Below are 18,050 nucleotides of genomic sequence, written 5' to 3'. Positions count from 1 at the left end.
AAACTTACAACACTGATTTTTATAATACCTAAAGAGAGTAAGTTTAGTAAGTATCTACCTCTCCATTGGGCCCCATTATATATGAGGTCTAAATGTTTCAAAATTGCTAAAATAAAGCTCATCAATGGTAACAAAAACTGGTGCTTTTTTTACATGTATTTGATTTGTTTTCTGCTTGTGATTTTCAAAAAAAATCTTAGTGATCACATTTCCCCAAAATAAATCATTTTTTTTTCTCTTAAAAGGTGTTAGACCAAATGAGTCTTTAGATATATTTTCTAAAAGATTTTTTTGACTATTTCTGAAGGTCACTTAGAATGTTCAGAATTTAAACTTGTCATTATATTCCAATGACCTCACGAAAAGTAATATTATTGCATTATAAATTATGTCATTGAAATAACTTCTAACTAAATAAAATTTTCCTAATTTTTCTCATTAGCCTTCCATATCTGTAATCAGTCACTTATAGGTACAAGAAAAATAGCTAAGGCTTGCTTTATGCCTTAGAATGCACTTTCCATGTATCATTCTGTTGTATGTATAAGATTCCTTTTGGAGCAAATGAAGGAAATGTTATCCCAGTTTTACAAATGAGTCTCCAAAGAAGCTAACTTACTTGCCCAAAGTTACAGATAGAATAATTAACCTGATGTTTTAAAGGGTTACTGAGGATCAAGGGAGCTAATTTAGTTTTTCAACAAGCAGTAGCTATTAAGTTCCTGCAATCAAATGTGCCAGTATCTTAATCTCCCCTATTAGAAAATGAGGAATTATCTGTTTTCTTTTGGTATGCCCAGCTCATCTATGCTTCCTTTTGAATTTCCATTTGTTTCCATTTTTAAAAAATGTTTCAGTGGTCTCATTTTAATATCACTATTGCCAACCTTTACTCCCATATTATCACCACCACCATCCTCCATTTAAACAGAGAGAAAGAAGCCTATTTAGCATAATCAAGTAAAAACAGTGGCTCTGTCCAAAAATGTACGATTTTATACCTTTATGCTCTTCTCTTGTCTGTCAGGAAGTAGGTAATATGCTTCATCATGGGTTCTCTAGAGACATGATTGGCCTTTGCATTGGTCAGAGTTCTTATATCTTTCAGAATTTCTCTTTACAATGTTGCTGTCCTTATATAAATTGTTCTCCTACTTCTGTTCACTGCACTCTTTCAGCTCATACTAAGATTCTCAGCACTTATCTGTCTCATTTCTTCCAATGTTCTATTGTGTTCACTTATCACAATTTGTTCAGTCAATCCCCACTTGTCTTAAGAGGCAATCTAAGGTACTCCTTTAGATTCTAGTTTTTTGTTCCTCCCCTTTTCACTGGAAGCCAGCATCTTCCTCCCTCATAATTCCACCTCTCCTCTATATCTTGCTTATTTCCTATTTTCCTGTATTTCTACACCAAACTCTTCATATGTGTCTGTTCTATCCTCATTTGCCTGTTTCAGATAAATGAGGTTCTTCTGATGTGCACCCCATCTTCCCTGTTTGTATATACTACTTCTGACATACCCTACCACAGGAAAAATAGTAAGTTCCTCTTCCTCCTTTCTAAACTATTGTATTCCATTTGCTCTCCCTTTTCTTTTTCACCCTTCAAATCCTCAAGAGCAGAGCCAATCCTACCTTCAAATTACTGGGTTTTTTATTTAACTTTCGGTACCCTTCAAAGGCATTAATATTCTTGGACACCTGTCCTCTTTTTTAGCACTATATCATTACACAGTTCCTTCCAGTTGCACAAATATATTCATCTTCAGATTCTCATGTTTGTATTTCAAAGTTACTACCTACCTTTGGTGTTTTAATCAGAAATACTTAAAAGTCTTTAATTACTCCAGAGATCTATTTTTTCCCCTGTAGGAATAAACTCATCTTTAAGCTTAAGTAATTTTTAGTAATAAAACTTATCTTTTGCTTTTTGGAATATTTTATTCTGAGATCTCTCATTTTTAATTGAAGCTTTCAGGTCTTATGTGATGCTAACTTTAGTTCCTTGGTATTTTAACTGCTTTTTTCTAGACCCTTGTTTTGTTATGTTGTAGGGTTTTCTTTTTTTTCTTTTAACGAGAGTTCTGGATTTTTACTGATACTTTCCCTTTTGGATCCCCTCATCCCCAGAGGTGATCCGTGAATTCTTACGATTTTCACTCTTGCCCTGTGCTTCTGAAAAATGTAAGCAGTTTTCATTTATAATTTCTTGAAATACAATGTCTGAGTTTTTTTCAAAATCTTTTTTCCAAGAAATCCATTTATTCTTTAATTTCCTGTTGACCTGTTTGCCTAGTCAATTGTTTTAGTATCAAGTATCTTACATTTTCTTTTTTTCCAGTTTTGATTTTATTCTAATATTTTTTACTGTCTTTTGCAGACATGTGTCACATCTTATCCGTCCCACATGAGATAACCGTCCTTCATGCCACAGCAAACACCTTTATATGCATAAGTGATTCTTTTCCATCACATTTTCTCCATCACATTGCTTCCTCTATCTTCACCACTTTTTCACACATCTTCATTCTTTCCCTACCTGCTAGCTGTTTCCATACTGCCAACAAACATGCCTATAGATCTTCCCCATTCTCAAAAAAAAACTCATTTTATCCATCTGTTCTCCATTAACTATTATGCTTCTCTTTTGTGGCTAAATTCCCTGAGAATGCCATCTGGTTTTCCTTTCCTGTTAGCCTCTTAACTTTCTCCAGGCTAGTTTCTTACCTCTTATTCAACTGAAAATGATCTCCAAAGTTATGGCCTTTTCTCAATCTTCCTCAGAATTTCTTGACCTTTTCCCAACCTTTGACACTATTAATCACCTCCTTCATACTTCTCTAGGTTTTTATGATACCACTCTCTCCTGGATCTCTTTCTACTTGATTGTTCTTTTCTCTGTCTCCCTTGCAGGATCTTCATCCAGGTCAAGCTTGCTAATTGGATGTCTGACAGGTCTCTGTCTTGGACTTTCTTCTCTTCTCCCTGTATACTATTTCATTTGGCAATCTCTTTAAGTTCTCATGGAATTAACTTCCCTATTGCTGAGTATACCACCTTCTTCCCAGTTTCTCAGGCCCAAAACTCATGTGTCATCCTTGACTCTCCATTGTCTCTCACAACCAATATCCTACCTATTTTCTACCTTTATCTTCATGATATCTAGCATATGGCCCTTCTCTCCTCTGACACTACCCCAATCCAAACCTTTATCACTTCATTTGTGGGCTATTACAATAGCCTCCTGATCAGTCTCCCTACCATAAGTCTCTCTATCCTTAAATCACCTGTCAAAGTGATCTTCCCAAAACACAGGTCTGACCTTGTCACCCCTACTCAATTCCAGGTAATCCTCATTATCTCCATGAGCAAATATAAAATCTTCTGTTTGGACTTTTACTTCATATCTTTCCAGTTGTCTTATAATTTACCCCCCTCGTCCTGTCCTGCAATGTATTTCCCAGTACAGTGACATTGACTTGGCTGATTGTTTCTCTAAAAAGACATTCCATCTTCTGACTCCCAGAATTTTAACTAACTGTACCTCATTTCTGGAATACTTTTCTTCCTCATCTTTGCCTCCTGTTTTCTTTTAAGTCACAGCTAAAATTCCACCTTCTTCTCTGGAAAATGTTTCCCGATTCCCCTTAATGCTAGCACCTTCCCTCTGATATTTTTTTTCTAATTTATCCTGTATACATCTTGTTTATGCATAGACATTTGCATGTTGTCTCTTCCATTAGACTGAGCCCCTATAGGGCAGAGACTATCTTTCCTTTCTCTTTTTGTATCCCCATTGCTTATTAGCACAGTGTCTGGCACATAGTAGATAATAAATACTGGTTGATTAACTGACTTCCTCTTCTCAGGTGCTTATTCCTTCCATTTTTTTTAGTCTACTTGTGATTATAATGTAGTTAATATCTTTTGAGGGCTATCTAGATTTGCAGTGATTTTTTTATCAGTATATTTTATCAGTATAAAATGTTTTCATTGATTTATTCATCTCTCCAGCTTTAATTTCTGAATTGAGAATTTGTGAAAAGGTCAGACTCTACTCTTTGCTGAGCTTTTAGATGAAGTGTTCAGCCTTCTTTGGTCTTGTCCCTGGGAGCTGAGCTCTACCTCCTGAGGATGGTCGTCTTCAGTCTTTGAGCTTTAAAATTCTAGATCTTAAGGATGTTTTCTAGTAACTCAGGAAAGAATATTAGGAACCCTCAGAAGAGCCCTTGGGCCTGGTATACTTTGGTATGAACCTATTCTCCTCTTAAGATTCTTTTAAAATTTCTGTCCCAAGAGTTTTCTGATCTCTGGGGCTTTCTGAGAGCAGCTTGCTACCTCTACATAGAGAGTATTACAGGCTCCATATCCATGTTCCTCATTGTCTCCAGTCACATATTAGAAATCTGGGTTGATGCTTGCTTTTATAAGGGTAAGTGGAAAGATGGATAGAGCTGTTCCTTATCTATCAATTTCTTAGGCAGTTCAGGAATAGGAGAAATTGCTTACTGTATTTTCTCATTGAATTTCTTGATCATAATTCTGTTTTATAAGCATTTCAGAATTTTGCTAAAGTAGGTCTATGGGAACTGGGCAAAATGTCTCATTCGGGCAGTTATTTTGGCAAGAAGTCAAAAGTGGTTATTTTTTTAAACTATGTTGACATAAGTGTTAAAAGTAAGTCAGTAGGGGGCAGCTGGGTAGCTCAGTGGATTGAGAGCTAGGCCTAGAGATGGGAGGTCCTAGGTTCAAATCTAGCCTCAGACACTTCCCAGTTGTGTGACCCTGGGCAAGTCACTTGACCCCCATTGCCTAGCCCTTACCACTCTTCTGCCTTAGAACCAAGACACAGTATTGACTCCAAGACAGAAGGTAAGGGTTTAAAAAAAAATAAGTCAGTATTCTGAAATTTTGCTTTTGAACATGGCATCTGAAGGTTTTACACATACATGTGCTTTTCTCCTAGGTTTTGGTCGGAAAGATGTGGTTGAATATTTGTTGCAGAATGGTGCTAATGTCCAAGCTCGTGATGATGGGGGTCTTATTCCTCTCCATAATGCCTGTTCCTTTGGTCACGCCGAAGTTGTCAATCTCCTCTTACGACATGGTGCAGACCCAAATGCTCGGGATAACTGGAATTACACCCCCCTGCATGAAGCTGCAATTAAAGGAAAGATTGATGTTTGCATAGGTAATCATTTACTTCCTAGAAGAATCCTCATTCCACATTTGTTATGTTCAAATTTTGTAAGACAGAATTTTAATATAAGTAATGAGATGCTGAGAGCCTAGGTAAGCATTCTGGAAAAAGGAAAAAAGATAGCCAGGCTGTCTGCAAACATTTAAGTGCTTTCTAAGTGCTAGGCTCTGTGGGGATACAACAAAAGTGAAAGAGACAAGGTATTTCAAAACAATAATTGATAAAGACTGGGTTTATGGTCTGAATTGATGAATTAAAGCCATAATTCTTGGTAAGTAATGAGAATTTTTTATGAATGACATCTCTGTAGCTGCTATTCTTCACTTAAGAGTTTCTCTCAGCTTGCTTTTTGTTCCATTGAACCTGGTTAAACTAAGTGACTAGTGACAGACAAGAAGTACCAGGGAACTTGGACCTAGAAGAAAATATTCCCTTTATGCAAATGACAGAAACCTGTGAGGCTAGAAGATAAAACCAACTGAATGGGAGAGCAGGCCTCTAAATTGCAGTTAGATAACAAGGCCTCTCTTGTCATCATATTTTGTGAACATTATATCCTAAGGACATCAAACTCTTTTACATAATTTTAAAAGCATTACAAAATCTCTCAGTTTGTCTTCAAGGGCTAATTTCTCCTATTCCTCATTAGCTATGCCATCCTGAATGCCTTAACGTTTAACAACATACAGGTTTTCACCTAGTGACAAAAGATTTAAATACTGAATAGCAAAACAGACTCTTCCTAGAAGGTCAACAATTTTTTTTTCCCTTGCAAAATACATCTCCAATTTTATTAGGGAACTGGGGCATTTACAGAGATTTAATTTATAAGCAAATTTTGCTCAGTGCATCGGGTTTATTAGATGAGAGAGATCTTTATATGGTAATATTTGAATTGTAGACACTGATATTTTGTTTTTCAGATCTCTTGCCTTTCTATGAATGTAATTTATTAGGATATTTGATAAATGAACTATATGTTTGTGGATAGTTATTAATATATCAGGAATAACAAAAAGTAAGGAATTTATTGTAATGCCATTAAGACAAAGAACATTTAAGCATCTTTAGGACTTTTTCTGGTCCAAACCTTTTGAAAATACTAATATCTGAATGGAAAATCTTCTCATTAGAAAAACTTATTTGCTATTTTGCAGTCCTCTTGCAGCATGGAGCTGAACCAACCATCCGTAATACAGATGGGAGAACAGCTTTAGATTTGGCAGACCCATCTGCAAAAGCAGTATTGACTGGTAAGGCATCAGTCTATCCTTATATTTCAGAATGAACATAAAGAATAGTCTTTGGTAAATAGGGTTTTTTTCCCTCTTAATAATTATATCTGACAGGGGCTGTTAGGTGGCTCAGTGGATAGAGAACAAAGCCCAGAGACAGATGGTCCTTGTTTCAAATGTGGCCTCAGCCGCTTCCTAGCTGTGTGACCCTGAGCAAGTCACTTAACCCCCATTTCCTACCCCTTACATTTTTCTGCCTTGGAACTATTACTTAATATTGATTCTAAGACAGAATGGTTAAGGGTTATAAAAAAAATAATAAACCTAGTACATGAATGTACTATGTACTTTGCACTAATGTGTACCACATATTATTTCACAACAGCCCCATGAGATTTGTAAAACAGTTATTATTAACCACATCATTTAAATGAAGAAACTTAAGGTTCAGTGTTATTAAGCATCTTGTCTAAGATGGCTGATATAATATGGAGCCAAAGTTAGAACTGATGTCTTCTGACTTCCAAGCCCAGTCGGTGCTTTTCCATGAGGAAAAATATGCCCCTAGTACTTATCCTACCCTGAGGAAAGTTAAGGAGTTTAGCTATATTTTTAACATAGCAAAATACCTAAACTATCATAAATAATACTGTACTGGCCGTTGAAATAAATAATTCCTTTCTGAAAGGGGAAAGACATCTTTTTCTGTTGAATTAGCTGCTGCATATATGCTTGTATCTTTGCAACTTTGTGTAAAAAAAAAAAAATTTAATTCTCCAAATATTTCTCTTACTCAAGGCTGTTTACTTTTTTTTTTAACACAATAATACCTCATTTTTGGTAGCATTGCCAGGAAATAGGCTGTTCATTAAAGTTACTTTTTCCAACAACCTAACTATTCTTTTAAAGACCTTTAAAAAACCCACTTTAATGGAATTCTTTCTAAAATGTGTTACATGTTAAATGGGATTTAATGGTGTCAGTGGGCAGGGAGATTACTTATGGGTCCTTTATTTACAACCTACTTTTTCTACTTACTACATCTTAGGGGATGGTTGAGATGCATACTTTATTCCTCTACAGAATAGTCCTAGATTGCTATGCTTTGGGGATTTGCTTTTTATACCTTTTATTTCTTCTCTAGGTAAGAGCTAGCTGTTCTTGTTATTACAAGGTACCAGCCTCTAGTAGTAACCCTTTATCCCACCCCTATCATCTTCTGATAATCAAGCTTCTTATATTATATTTAAATTAAAAGTAAGTAGACATCAAATCTAGAAGGGATCTCCTTTAAATAAAATTTCTACTTTGTGATATCTCCTTAGACAATTCAGCTTCTTATTGTTCTTCCAGAGGTGGCGTTAGATAGCTAGATCTGCCAGATAAGTGATCTGTAGTTAAATGAGGTATTAGTAAAAAGTTTACAGTTCTTTTTCTTCATTGTTCAGTGAGTTTAATATCTCAATTGAGGGAGTGGCTAGGTGACTCAGTGGATTGAGAGCCAGGCCTAGAGATGGGAGGTCCTGGGTTCAAATTTGGTCTAAGATGGAAGGTAAAGGTGTTTTTTGAAAAAAAATCTCAATTGAAAGCCTTTTGCCAAAAAATAAATAGCTTCTTCATTTTTTGCAGGTGAATATAAGAAAGATGAACTCTTAGAAAGTGCTAGGTAAGATATTAAATATACAATGTGATATTTTTAAAAATTTTTTACATGTACAACTTTTAAAAATTGATTCCCCCCATAGATATGTTTGTGTATTTATAGTTAATATTTCACACAAGTATATAAATTGCTAAAGTATTTTAAACTGTTTTAGGAGTGGCAATGAGGAAAAAATGATGGCTCTACTTACACCATTAAATGTCAATTGTCATGCAAGTGATGGCAGAAAGGTATTTTCATTTACAAATTACTTGTTTATTCATTTGCAGTGAGTAAAGTTTTTGGTAAATGCTTTCATCTAGTTAAACATTAAAGTCCAGTTTTAACAGCAGAAAAATTTTTTTAAACAAAATATAACAGTCAAGTATAAAATTCTAACAAAATTTGTGATATGGCCAGCATTGTCATTTATTTGTCTACTTTACATAAACAAATGTTAATAGCAAACTTTCTTTGTGTCTGTGGTATATTTGATGAGCTTTTTAAACCTAATTTGTAAAACTGACTTAATACAACTGTTTGCTTGATTGGGCTTTCAAATATCATATGCCTTTGATCCTGTATCTTAATTTGTGACTTTGCACGTCTTATTTAACTTAACTGCAGTTATGGAAGCCCTTATCCTTTTCTTTATTGATATTTTGTTCCTTACACTTTACTATGATGTGCCTAATTTACCCAGTATTATTATTTTGACTGATTAATGTAATTTACTATTTCAGTCAACTCCATTACATTTAGCAGCAGGATACAACAGAGTTAAGATTGTGCAGCTGTTATTACAACATGGAGCTGATGTACATGCTAAAGACAAAGGGTAAAGATTTTTTGATTTGCTACACTAAAGAATGAAAACATTTAAAAGTGTTTTATATTTTTTTAATTTTTTAAATCATGGCTTTTAAAAATAAAATCAGTTGCTACTATTTATATTTTTCCTTTATTTTTAAAAATTAATTAATTTAGGGTGTTTTTCCATGGTTACATGATTCATGTTCTTTCCTCCCACCCACCCCCTGAGCCAATGAGCAATTCCACTGGGAACAGTGTATCATTGTTCAAATCCTATTTATACATTGCTCATATTTGCAGTAGAGTGATATTTAAAGTTCAAATCCCCAATCGTATCCCCATCAAACCATATGATCCATCATATGTTTTTCTTCTGTGTTGCTATTCCCACAGTTATTTCTCTGAATGTGGATAGCGTTCTTTCTCATAAGTTCCTCTGGATTGTCCTGGATCATTGCTTTCCCACTAATGGAGAAAAGTCCATTACATTCAGTTGTGCCACAGTGTATCAATCTCTGTGTACAATGTTCTCTTGGTTCTGTTCTTTTTGATCTGCATCATTTCCTAGAGGTCTTTATAGTTCACCTAGAATTTCTCCAGTTCATTATTCCTTTCACCACAATAATATTCCATCACCATCAGATACCACAATTTGTTTGGTCATTCCCCAATCGAAGGGCATCCTCTCATTTTCCCATTTTTTGCCACCACAAAGAGTACAGCTATAAATATTTTTGTGCATGCATTTTTCCTTATCTCTTTGGGGTATAAATCCAGCAGTGGTGTGACTGGATCAAAGGACAGGCAGTCTTTTAAAGCCCCTTGGGCATAATTCCAAATTGCCCTCCAGAATGGTTGGATAAATTCACAACTCCGCCAGCAATGCATTAGTGTCCCAATTTTGCCACATAACCTCCAATGTTTATTATTTTCCTTTGCTGTCATATTGGCCAATCTGCTAGGTGTGCGGTACTATTTATATTTTTTTTAATGAACCTCAACATCTAGTTATCCATGATGCTTTTTTAAGTTATTTCCTCCTTCTGAGCCTTACATTGTGTATATGTATGTTCTACATAATGTGATATATGTAGATATAATTATTTTAAATAAGGATATACAAAGCACATGTAAAACCCAGTAGAATTGTTCATTGACCACAGGAGGGGGGTGGGAGGAGTGGAGGGAAAGAATATGAATCATGTCACCATGGAAAAATATTCTAAATTAATTAAATAAACTTAATTTTAAAAATTAACAAGAATATGTATACTAATATTTTGGTTCAGCTTTTTTCTCTTTATAATATTTTGTGTCTTCGTTCTTAATTACATTATACTATTCTATCATATTGAACATAAGGTTTAGCTATTCATCCATTGTCGTGTTAGGCTGTTTTTTATTTTTCAGTGTGAAATTTTAATAGGAAATTTCAACATTAAAGAAATCAAAATTTACTTAGTTTATTTTTATCTCTTTTCATGAATGAGAAGTTTCATAAAATTATTTATTTGTGTTTATAATATAGTTGTTAAGAATTATCTTTTTTAATATATAAAGTTGTCTACTATATGAAAGGCATTGAGATTGGTGTGGTAGATGAAGAAATAAAATAAAGTGTTTCTCAACAAGCTTATAATCTAGTTCAGGAGCTAGGATATAGAAGTGAAAAGGCATAATCAATATAAGATAGCATATGCTTAGTGCCTAGTAAGTAGCATAAACAGAAGTGCTATATAGTTCAAATGAATCAGTAGTCACTGAAGTCTACCGATAGTAGTAATATAGTTGAATTTTTAGTTTAACCATAAGGGTTCATAAGGTTCCATAGCATAAGCAAAAGTTCAGAGAGAGAAATGTTTGAAGAACTATGAGTTTCATAACTTTGAACAGAATTAGATTGGAAATGGTGCAACATAAAACCCAAGAGAAAGATTAGAGCCAAGTTATATAATCCCTACTTTATCTTGTCTTATAATAGTATCTTTTTTTCTCCTAATAGTATTTCACATAAATTTGTTGGATCTGGTATTTAAAACTTACCTCTTTAATGATAGGTATGAACATTTATTAATTCATGTCAAGAAGCAGTGGATGAGGGCCTCCCATTATGTCCAGATAGACAGTGTCCAAGCAGAGGGGACCAGTTGGAGCCATTCAGAATCATTAGGACCATTAATTAGCCATGGTTTAAGCCAAGCAGTAAAAAGAGACTCATATCATGAGGGAAAACTAATTTTTTCAGGTCATCAAGGAAAAGCCTGAATGGCTTCTAAATATTTTTTAGAAGTTTATTCTTTTAATTATACTATTTAGCTCAAGTTAAAGTAGATTTGACATTTATTTAACTGTAAACCCTCTTTCAAATGAGTTGGTTTTGAATGTCTCATCATTCAAAAAAATTCTTGCTTCTGCAATTTTCCACATATGCATAAACTATAATGTAGAAATTTATAAGGTTAATATAACTGTATGGAAGAGGGCATATTTAATAATAGATATTTCTATCAAATCTTAGAGATCTGGTGCCACTACACAATGCCTGTTCCTATGGTCATTATGAAGTAACAGAACTTCTGGTAAAGGTTAGTTCCTTCATATCTCTCTCAAACTTGTTTCTTGTATTTTCTGTTCAGACACATTAATATTGTGATAGACAGTCTGTGTCAGAGGTAGGAATTAAATGCAGGTTTTCCTACCTCTTAGGTCCATCTACTGTGTTCTACTGCTTCTCCTGTAGTCATAATCTATAAAAAATTTTTATGATTACATTTAAAATGGTAACTTGATATGAGTGGCAGAGAAGAACTACCCAAATTCATTTCTAAAATATAGTTGGGATAAGTATATCTACATCTGACCATATTGTGAATTTTCAGGTTTCTGATTTTTATTCACATGCACATAAACTTTATAATTTAATGCAAAGATAAAATTATCATCATGTGATCAGCAAATTAAATGTATAGTTTATGACAAAAACACAATTTTCAGAACTACTAAAACATTTAAAAGGCAATCCCTATTGGAGTCCATAATTATTAAGAAAATTAACCCATTTTTAAAAATCATCAACAATTTTGTTTATTTTTGAATGTGCCTTTTATTTTTATTCACTTAATTATCCAGACTGTCGTGAACTACAGGTAGTCCATGACTTACAACTGTTCTGTATGTACAACTGTAGAAAAATGACTGGAGCATTGGTTGAGTCAAGAGCTAGATTCAGATCTTGGTTCTGCTACTACCTGTCTTTGTGGCCTTGGGCAAGTTACAAAACTTCTGGGCTTCAGTTACATCTGTAAAATCTAGGAATTGAATTAGATGATCACCAGTTTTTCCAATTCTAAATTCTTTGATTGTTTTTGCCAGAGGGTATGGCATTTAAGTAACAGTTCCTATCATTTGAAGGTTAAAAGCCTAACCTTACATACCTCTTCTCTTCCTTGATTCTTAAATGTCCCTTCTTTCCACTTAATTCTTTCCCTCATCTCCTCAGCCATATTTTAAGATGCCACATATATTTAATTGGTATGCAGGCAAACAGACTTTATCAAAAGAAGTACATGCAAATAATGTCATGAGGAGTGGTTGAAAGGACTGATATTATGAGTCATATAGCCTCAATTGAAGAGAAGACTTGGGGAGACATATTATCTGTCTTCAGAATACTTTATGAGAGCTCTCATACTAAAGAGGAAATAGACTTGATCTTTTTGTTCCTGCAAGCAAAAATATCACTGAGTGGAAATTTAAAAGGAGGCAGATTTCACTTAATATTAGTAACCATCTTATAAATATATCTATCTGATGACAAAATAATCTCATGGAAAACAAGCAGAATTTCAAGCCAGCCAGTTAGAATCCATTTACTAGGAATTCTGTGGATGAGATTCTCATATTAGGTGGAAGGTTGATTGGATAGGATTAGAATATGGAACCTTTTAAGGGCTTTTCCAACTTCTGAGATTTGTTGATTTTAAATATAACATACACACATGTAAGCTATCTTCGGAGTTAAGTAAGCACTTAAGGGCTAATGGGAACATAATATCATATACATAAAAAGACATTTCCAGTTCCAAGTAATTGATGACTTAAAAGTTTTTTGCTATAGCCCATTTAAATTGTTAATTACATGTATATAGAAATATTTTTAGTACTAATAACTACAACTTCTGTTTAAATTTTAAATGTGTGCTTTATTTCCAGCATGGTGCATGTGTCAATGCAATGGATTTGTGGCAGTTCACACCTTTACATGAAGCAGCATCTAAGAATAGAGTTGAAGTGTGTTCTCTCCTATTAAGTTATGGTGCAGATCCAACTCTCCTAAATTGTCACAATAAAAGTGCCATTGATTTGGCTCCCACTCCTCAGCTAAAAGAAAGATTAGCTTGTGAGTATATATTAATGAATGTTAAGGAACATCAAACCAGGATTCTTATGGTTTTGCTAAAATTGTTCACTCCTAAAATATTTTTAAAATACAGAATATTTCTTTTAATAGCAGCTGTTAAAACTTGAGAGCATCTTCTTTAAACAAAAAACTAAAATATTTTGAAGGAAAAATGCTCCCACTCAGATCATAAAAACATTTAAGTATATTAACTCTCTTTCCAAATGAGTCTTCTAAATTATGTGTGTGTATAAGATTGATGAGATTTTTATTATTAAAACAATTTCCTTAATTTGACTTAAATAAGATGACTTCTGAGTTATTTTATTCTGAATACAAAATTGCAATCAGAGGACTTAGGCTTAATTCTGATTGCTTTTTAATACCTATATGACCATTGGCAAGTCTCTTAAATTTTCTGGGCCTCAGTTTCCTCACCCATAAAATGAGGGAATTAGACTAGATCTCTAAAGTCACTTCTAACACTTAAAATCTTTATCATTCTGTGAATTTATTTAATAATATTTTTAACACTTCCACGATAGCTAAAAATGGTTCTGAAGTCTCATTTTTCATTGCTTATCTTTTGAGTATATCTTAATTACCTATTTTAATCATCAATATCTTTGGTGTGGGAGCTTCATCATGACAATCTACAATTAGGTTTTTTTAAATATAATTTTTTTAAAGCATAGTATAAATGATAAATCAACATGTTTAGAATGATCACATATCCCTTAAGGCTCTAGAAATAACAGAAGATAGTGACTTAAATTAAAATTTATAAGCTGACATTTTACAATATTGAAATAGAATAATTGTGAACCTTGAAAAAATGCTTTTACATCGGTTTTGGGGGAAACTCAATTTTTCAAAGCCCTTCCTTATCTTTGCTTCCATAAGAATTTACAAAACTGACAGCTACTAGTAGGCCTTGTTCTCTTCACCCATGGATGAATAGTAAAAGTGAATACTTCACCTATTAACAAAGGGGTCAAGACTTATTTATTTACAGTCCATTTCATTCATTCCTGTGTTAGCACAGAACAGGGGCCTGGACAAATTGACTGGTTCCCACAAAAGTCACCTACTGTTTAAAAAATATGAAGGTATTTTTTTCTTTTTCTTTTTCTTTTTTTTGCACCTATTGGTGAAGATGTCAGTCATCATTGATGTATTCCCTTTCTTTAATCAAAAATGCTTTAGAGAGTTTTCAAGATTCTTTGGATTTAGAATATATTGAGGTTGTCTAAGCCTGCTGAAAGCAAAAAATTTCCCATAGAGTTGGATTGGAACTAAATTGACCCCTGGGGGTGGGGAGTCATGAAACAGTTATTAGTTTTCTGTTTTCTTTGACTTGAGATATTCTTCAAGCCTCCTTCCAGGTGTTTGTTATGCCATAGGAAGTAATTTTAAAGAAAGTAATAAGTATCTATTTTCACTAAGAAAAAACAATCAGTTTCATAATTTTCTTTCAAATTCACATGGTTTTCTTCTAGATGAATTCAAAGGCCATTCATTGCTGCAGGCTGCAAGAGAAGCTGATGTTGCTCGAATCAAAAAACATCTCTCTCTGGAGATAGTGAATTTCAAGCATCCTCAAACTCATGAAACAGCATTGGTAACAATTCAATTTTTAAAATTTGTATTTATTTTTAGCTTTTTACTTTCCTTTGTAAAATTGATAATGAGTATTGGTTCCAAGACAGAAAAGAAGTAAGAGTAAGGCAATTGAGATTAAATGATTTTTGCCCAGAATCACACAGCTAAGAAATGTTTGTGGCCAAATTTGAACCCAGGTCTGCCTGGCTCTCTATCCACTAAGCCAAGTAGCTGCCCTAAGAAAAGGGTTTTGAGAATAGTCATTTAAAATACTAAAGCAAACAATGCATTTCATTGACTTCAGATCCAACCTTTTGAACTTCATACATTTAACATTAGTTTTTAATTTATGTTCATTCAGTATATTGTCATCTTGTTAGAAATGTCCTCCCATGGCCATGTCTTATAGGAGTATACTTTAAATTAGTCATAAAGGGGTTTTTGGTACCTTTTTGTTATTAGTTGGAGCTAGCCATTGACTCACATTAAGATTTCATGAAATCATTTGTTTCTAAGATATTAGACCAATGTGAGTATCACCTATTTCAGGATAGAGTTCAGCCCAGTCTATAAACTGACTTTTCCCTTTACAAAAACTTGGGACTTTATAGCTGCAAAAACTTTTAACTGGTAGAAGAAAACCTATACTCACATAACCCCTTTCTTTCTTTCTGGCTTCAAACTGCAAAGGACAGACTATTTCTAGCACTCTGTAGGATATGACTAGCCAGACACCTGTTCTAAGTTTCCCAGTCTGCAGCCACTATTAGAGAGAGCCAGGAATATAAATACTTCGAAACTTACCCCTCTAAAAGCAGTTATGATACCTTACCAGATAAGTCATCCCAAACTTTGGCAAAGATTTTTATTCCTTTGTCTTCTTTTTTATCCTATATGTTATAAGAATCTGAAAAAGCATGTTGGTCATACACCTCATTTTAGCTATACCCATATGTGCACGTGTAAATCTATTACAAGGATTCTTCCTAGATGTGAAGGAAATAGTAAAAACAGTCTAGAATAGTTAGCCAAGTATAATTTTTAAGGTTTGATTTTTTTTAAAGAACTGTTATGCTTATTCACTTCTACCAAATAGAGTATAGAGATTGAAATTTCAACAGTATTAAGTCAGATACTGAACACAGTAAATCAAAAAGTTCCTTTAACATTGATTAAAAATACATATTTTAAATAAGAGTGTTATTAATTGTTGTCCTTGATTATGTTGAAATTTAAATTACTTAGCACTGTGCTGCTGCATCTCCATATCCCAAGAGAAAACAAGTCTGTGAACTGTTACTAAGAAAAGGAGCAAACATCAATGAAAAAACAAAAGAGTAAGTCTCTTTTCAAAAATAAGTTGAATGGGGTTTTCTGGTAAATGTATTCACTGACTTTTTTTTTTCCTCTAAAGATTCTTGACTCCTCTGCATGTGGCATCTGAAAAGGCTCATAATGATGTTGTTGAAGTTGTGGTGAAACATGAAGCAAAGGTATCTCTTTCAGTCAAATTGATTTTTAGAAGTATTTATTAAGAGACCTTCCAAATGTTAGGCATCATGCTTAGTGCTAAAGATACAAGGCAAGCATAGGCTATGCCTCTAAGGAGCTTACCTTTGCACTAGAAGCACACAACATATGCACAGATAAATTAGTACAAAGTACTTTTAGGAGTAGAAGGAGAGTTCAAACAAGGAGTATGGCCCCACAAAGGAGGTGGCATCTAAGCTGAGCCTTGGAAGAAGCTAGTAAAAGACCAGAAAGTTAGATTTTGACCTAGCCTCTCCTGGCTCCAAATCCAACATTTTTTTCACCTATCCCATACTGCTTCATAAGAGGATTGTTCAGAAAATGTCATGCAAGAAAAGTCCAAGAGGGAGACAACCAAGAGTCAAGGAGATAGTAAAATGGCTATTATATTAGTCTAAGAGGGGAAATAAATTACATGAGAAAATCCGAAGGTGATTATGAATAGTAATAATATCAGTAATTATAGATTAGCTATCCATTTGGGGAAACTTTGTTTTGATGGACAAGTGCTATGCAAATGGCTATATCCTTGTCCTTTTAAGACCCAAAATAATTTTGTCCCAATAACTTTTAAAAATAATAATCAGTTAAAGATAAATTACAGTGTGTCATTCATAGATTATTATCTTACATTAGAAGGGATAATAGACCATCATCTAGGTTCCCTTTTGTTCCCATCAAGAATATATTAAAATTTTCCCCCAAAAATCTGCCAACCCTAGTAAAATATTCCCAAAGAAGTAAATGCTATATTCTTCTCTGGCATAACCTTCCAAAGGACAAATTATTTTTTGAAAGTACTAATATCTAATCTAGATTTCTTCTGCTATAATTGACTAAATGAAGGTATATTTATTTCATTTTGTCTTATATTTTTGTAGTCACTTTTAAAGTAGTTGACTTACTGTGGCCAAATTTGGTGCTATTTAAAATATCAAAATACGTGATGTTTAAAATTGGAGGTGGAGGGAATGAAAGGGTAGCTCATTGAAGTTTTCAACAGGGAATGATTTAACGGAAATTTGGTATTGAATATTATTTAAGGAGTTGTGATAATTGCAATACATTAGGCTTGCAGTTCACAGACACTTTAGTTTATCCATTTCCTTTTCAGTTTCCAGTGGAAATAAAAAACAACCCATGTTGTAGTTTTATTTGGAAGATCATTGAGATGTGATTGCTGTGACCAATAGCCAATTGACCATCTATTCCCTGAAGTAGTTCAGAATATCCTAGTGACCTCAATTCCTTTATGAGCCTTAATTATTTGTTTCTTTTACATAGTCATTCTCACTTCCCCCCCAAAAAATACAAATTGTATGTTGTGAATAATGTTATTTTACATAATTATATAGTACCACTGGGATAAACCAATACAGAGTTTAAAATATTTTTTGTTAAAGAAATATCTTAATGCTAAATAGAGAACTATTTCTATATTTATAGTTAACATTTGTACATTGATGAAATCTTACTGTAGATTGATTTAAAAAAACCATTGTGACTAAAGGTTATAGAAGACTGCTTCATAATTAAGCAACCCAGATTTAATTGTGAATAAATAAATTAACTTCTGTTTCTTGGCTTTTAATGTCACTCTACATTCTCAATGGAATCTTTTCTGCTT

At 33.6% G+C, this 18,050-nt stretch overlaps 1 protein-coding gene across 1 annotated transcript in view; it reads left to right on the top strand.

Moving 5' to 3' along the window:
• The window catches only part of TNKS2 (tankyrase 2), a 61,447-nt gene that overhangs the window by 12,395 nt on the left and 31,002 nt on the right, over positions 1 to 18,050 (top strand). Inside the window, exons 2-11 of the mRNA XM_001375634.5 lie at positions 4,969 to 5,193; positions 6,360 to 6,455; positions 8,067 to 8,103; positions 8,255 to 8,330; positions 8,823 to 8,917; positions 11,411 to 11,477; positions 13,105 to 13,291; positions 14,791 to 14,912; positions 16,139 to 16,230; positions 16,308 to 16,386. Coding sequence (XP_001375671.1) covers positions 4,969 to 5,193; positions 6,360 to 6,455; positions 8,067 to 8,103; positions 8,255 to 8,330; positions 8,823 to 8,917; positions 11,411 to 11,477; positions 13,105 to 13,291; positions 14,791 to 14,912; positions 16,139 to 16,230; positions 16,308 to 16,386 — 1,076 coding nt within the window. The remainder of the gene's footprint in view (positions 1 to 4,968; positions 5,194 to 6,359; positions 6,456 to 8,066; positions 8,104 to 8,254; positions 8,331 to 8,822; positions 8,918 to 11,410; positions 11,478 to 13,104; positions 13,292 to 14,790; positions 14,913 to 16,138; positions 16,231 to 16,307; positions 16,387 to 18,050) is intronic.

Source organism: Monodelphis domestica, chromosome 1 (assembly GCF_027887165.1).
Source record: "Monodelphis domestica isolate mMonDom1 chromosome 1, mMonDom1.pri, whole genome shotgun sequence".
Classification (NCBI taxonomy): domain Eukaryota; kingdom Metazoa; phylum Chordata; class Mammalia; order Didelphimorphia; family Didelphidae; genus Monodelphis; species Monodelphis domestica.
The sequence above is the reverse complement of the archived record's forward strand: the minus strand, read 5'-3'. Positions and strand labels throughout refer to the sequence as shown.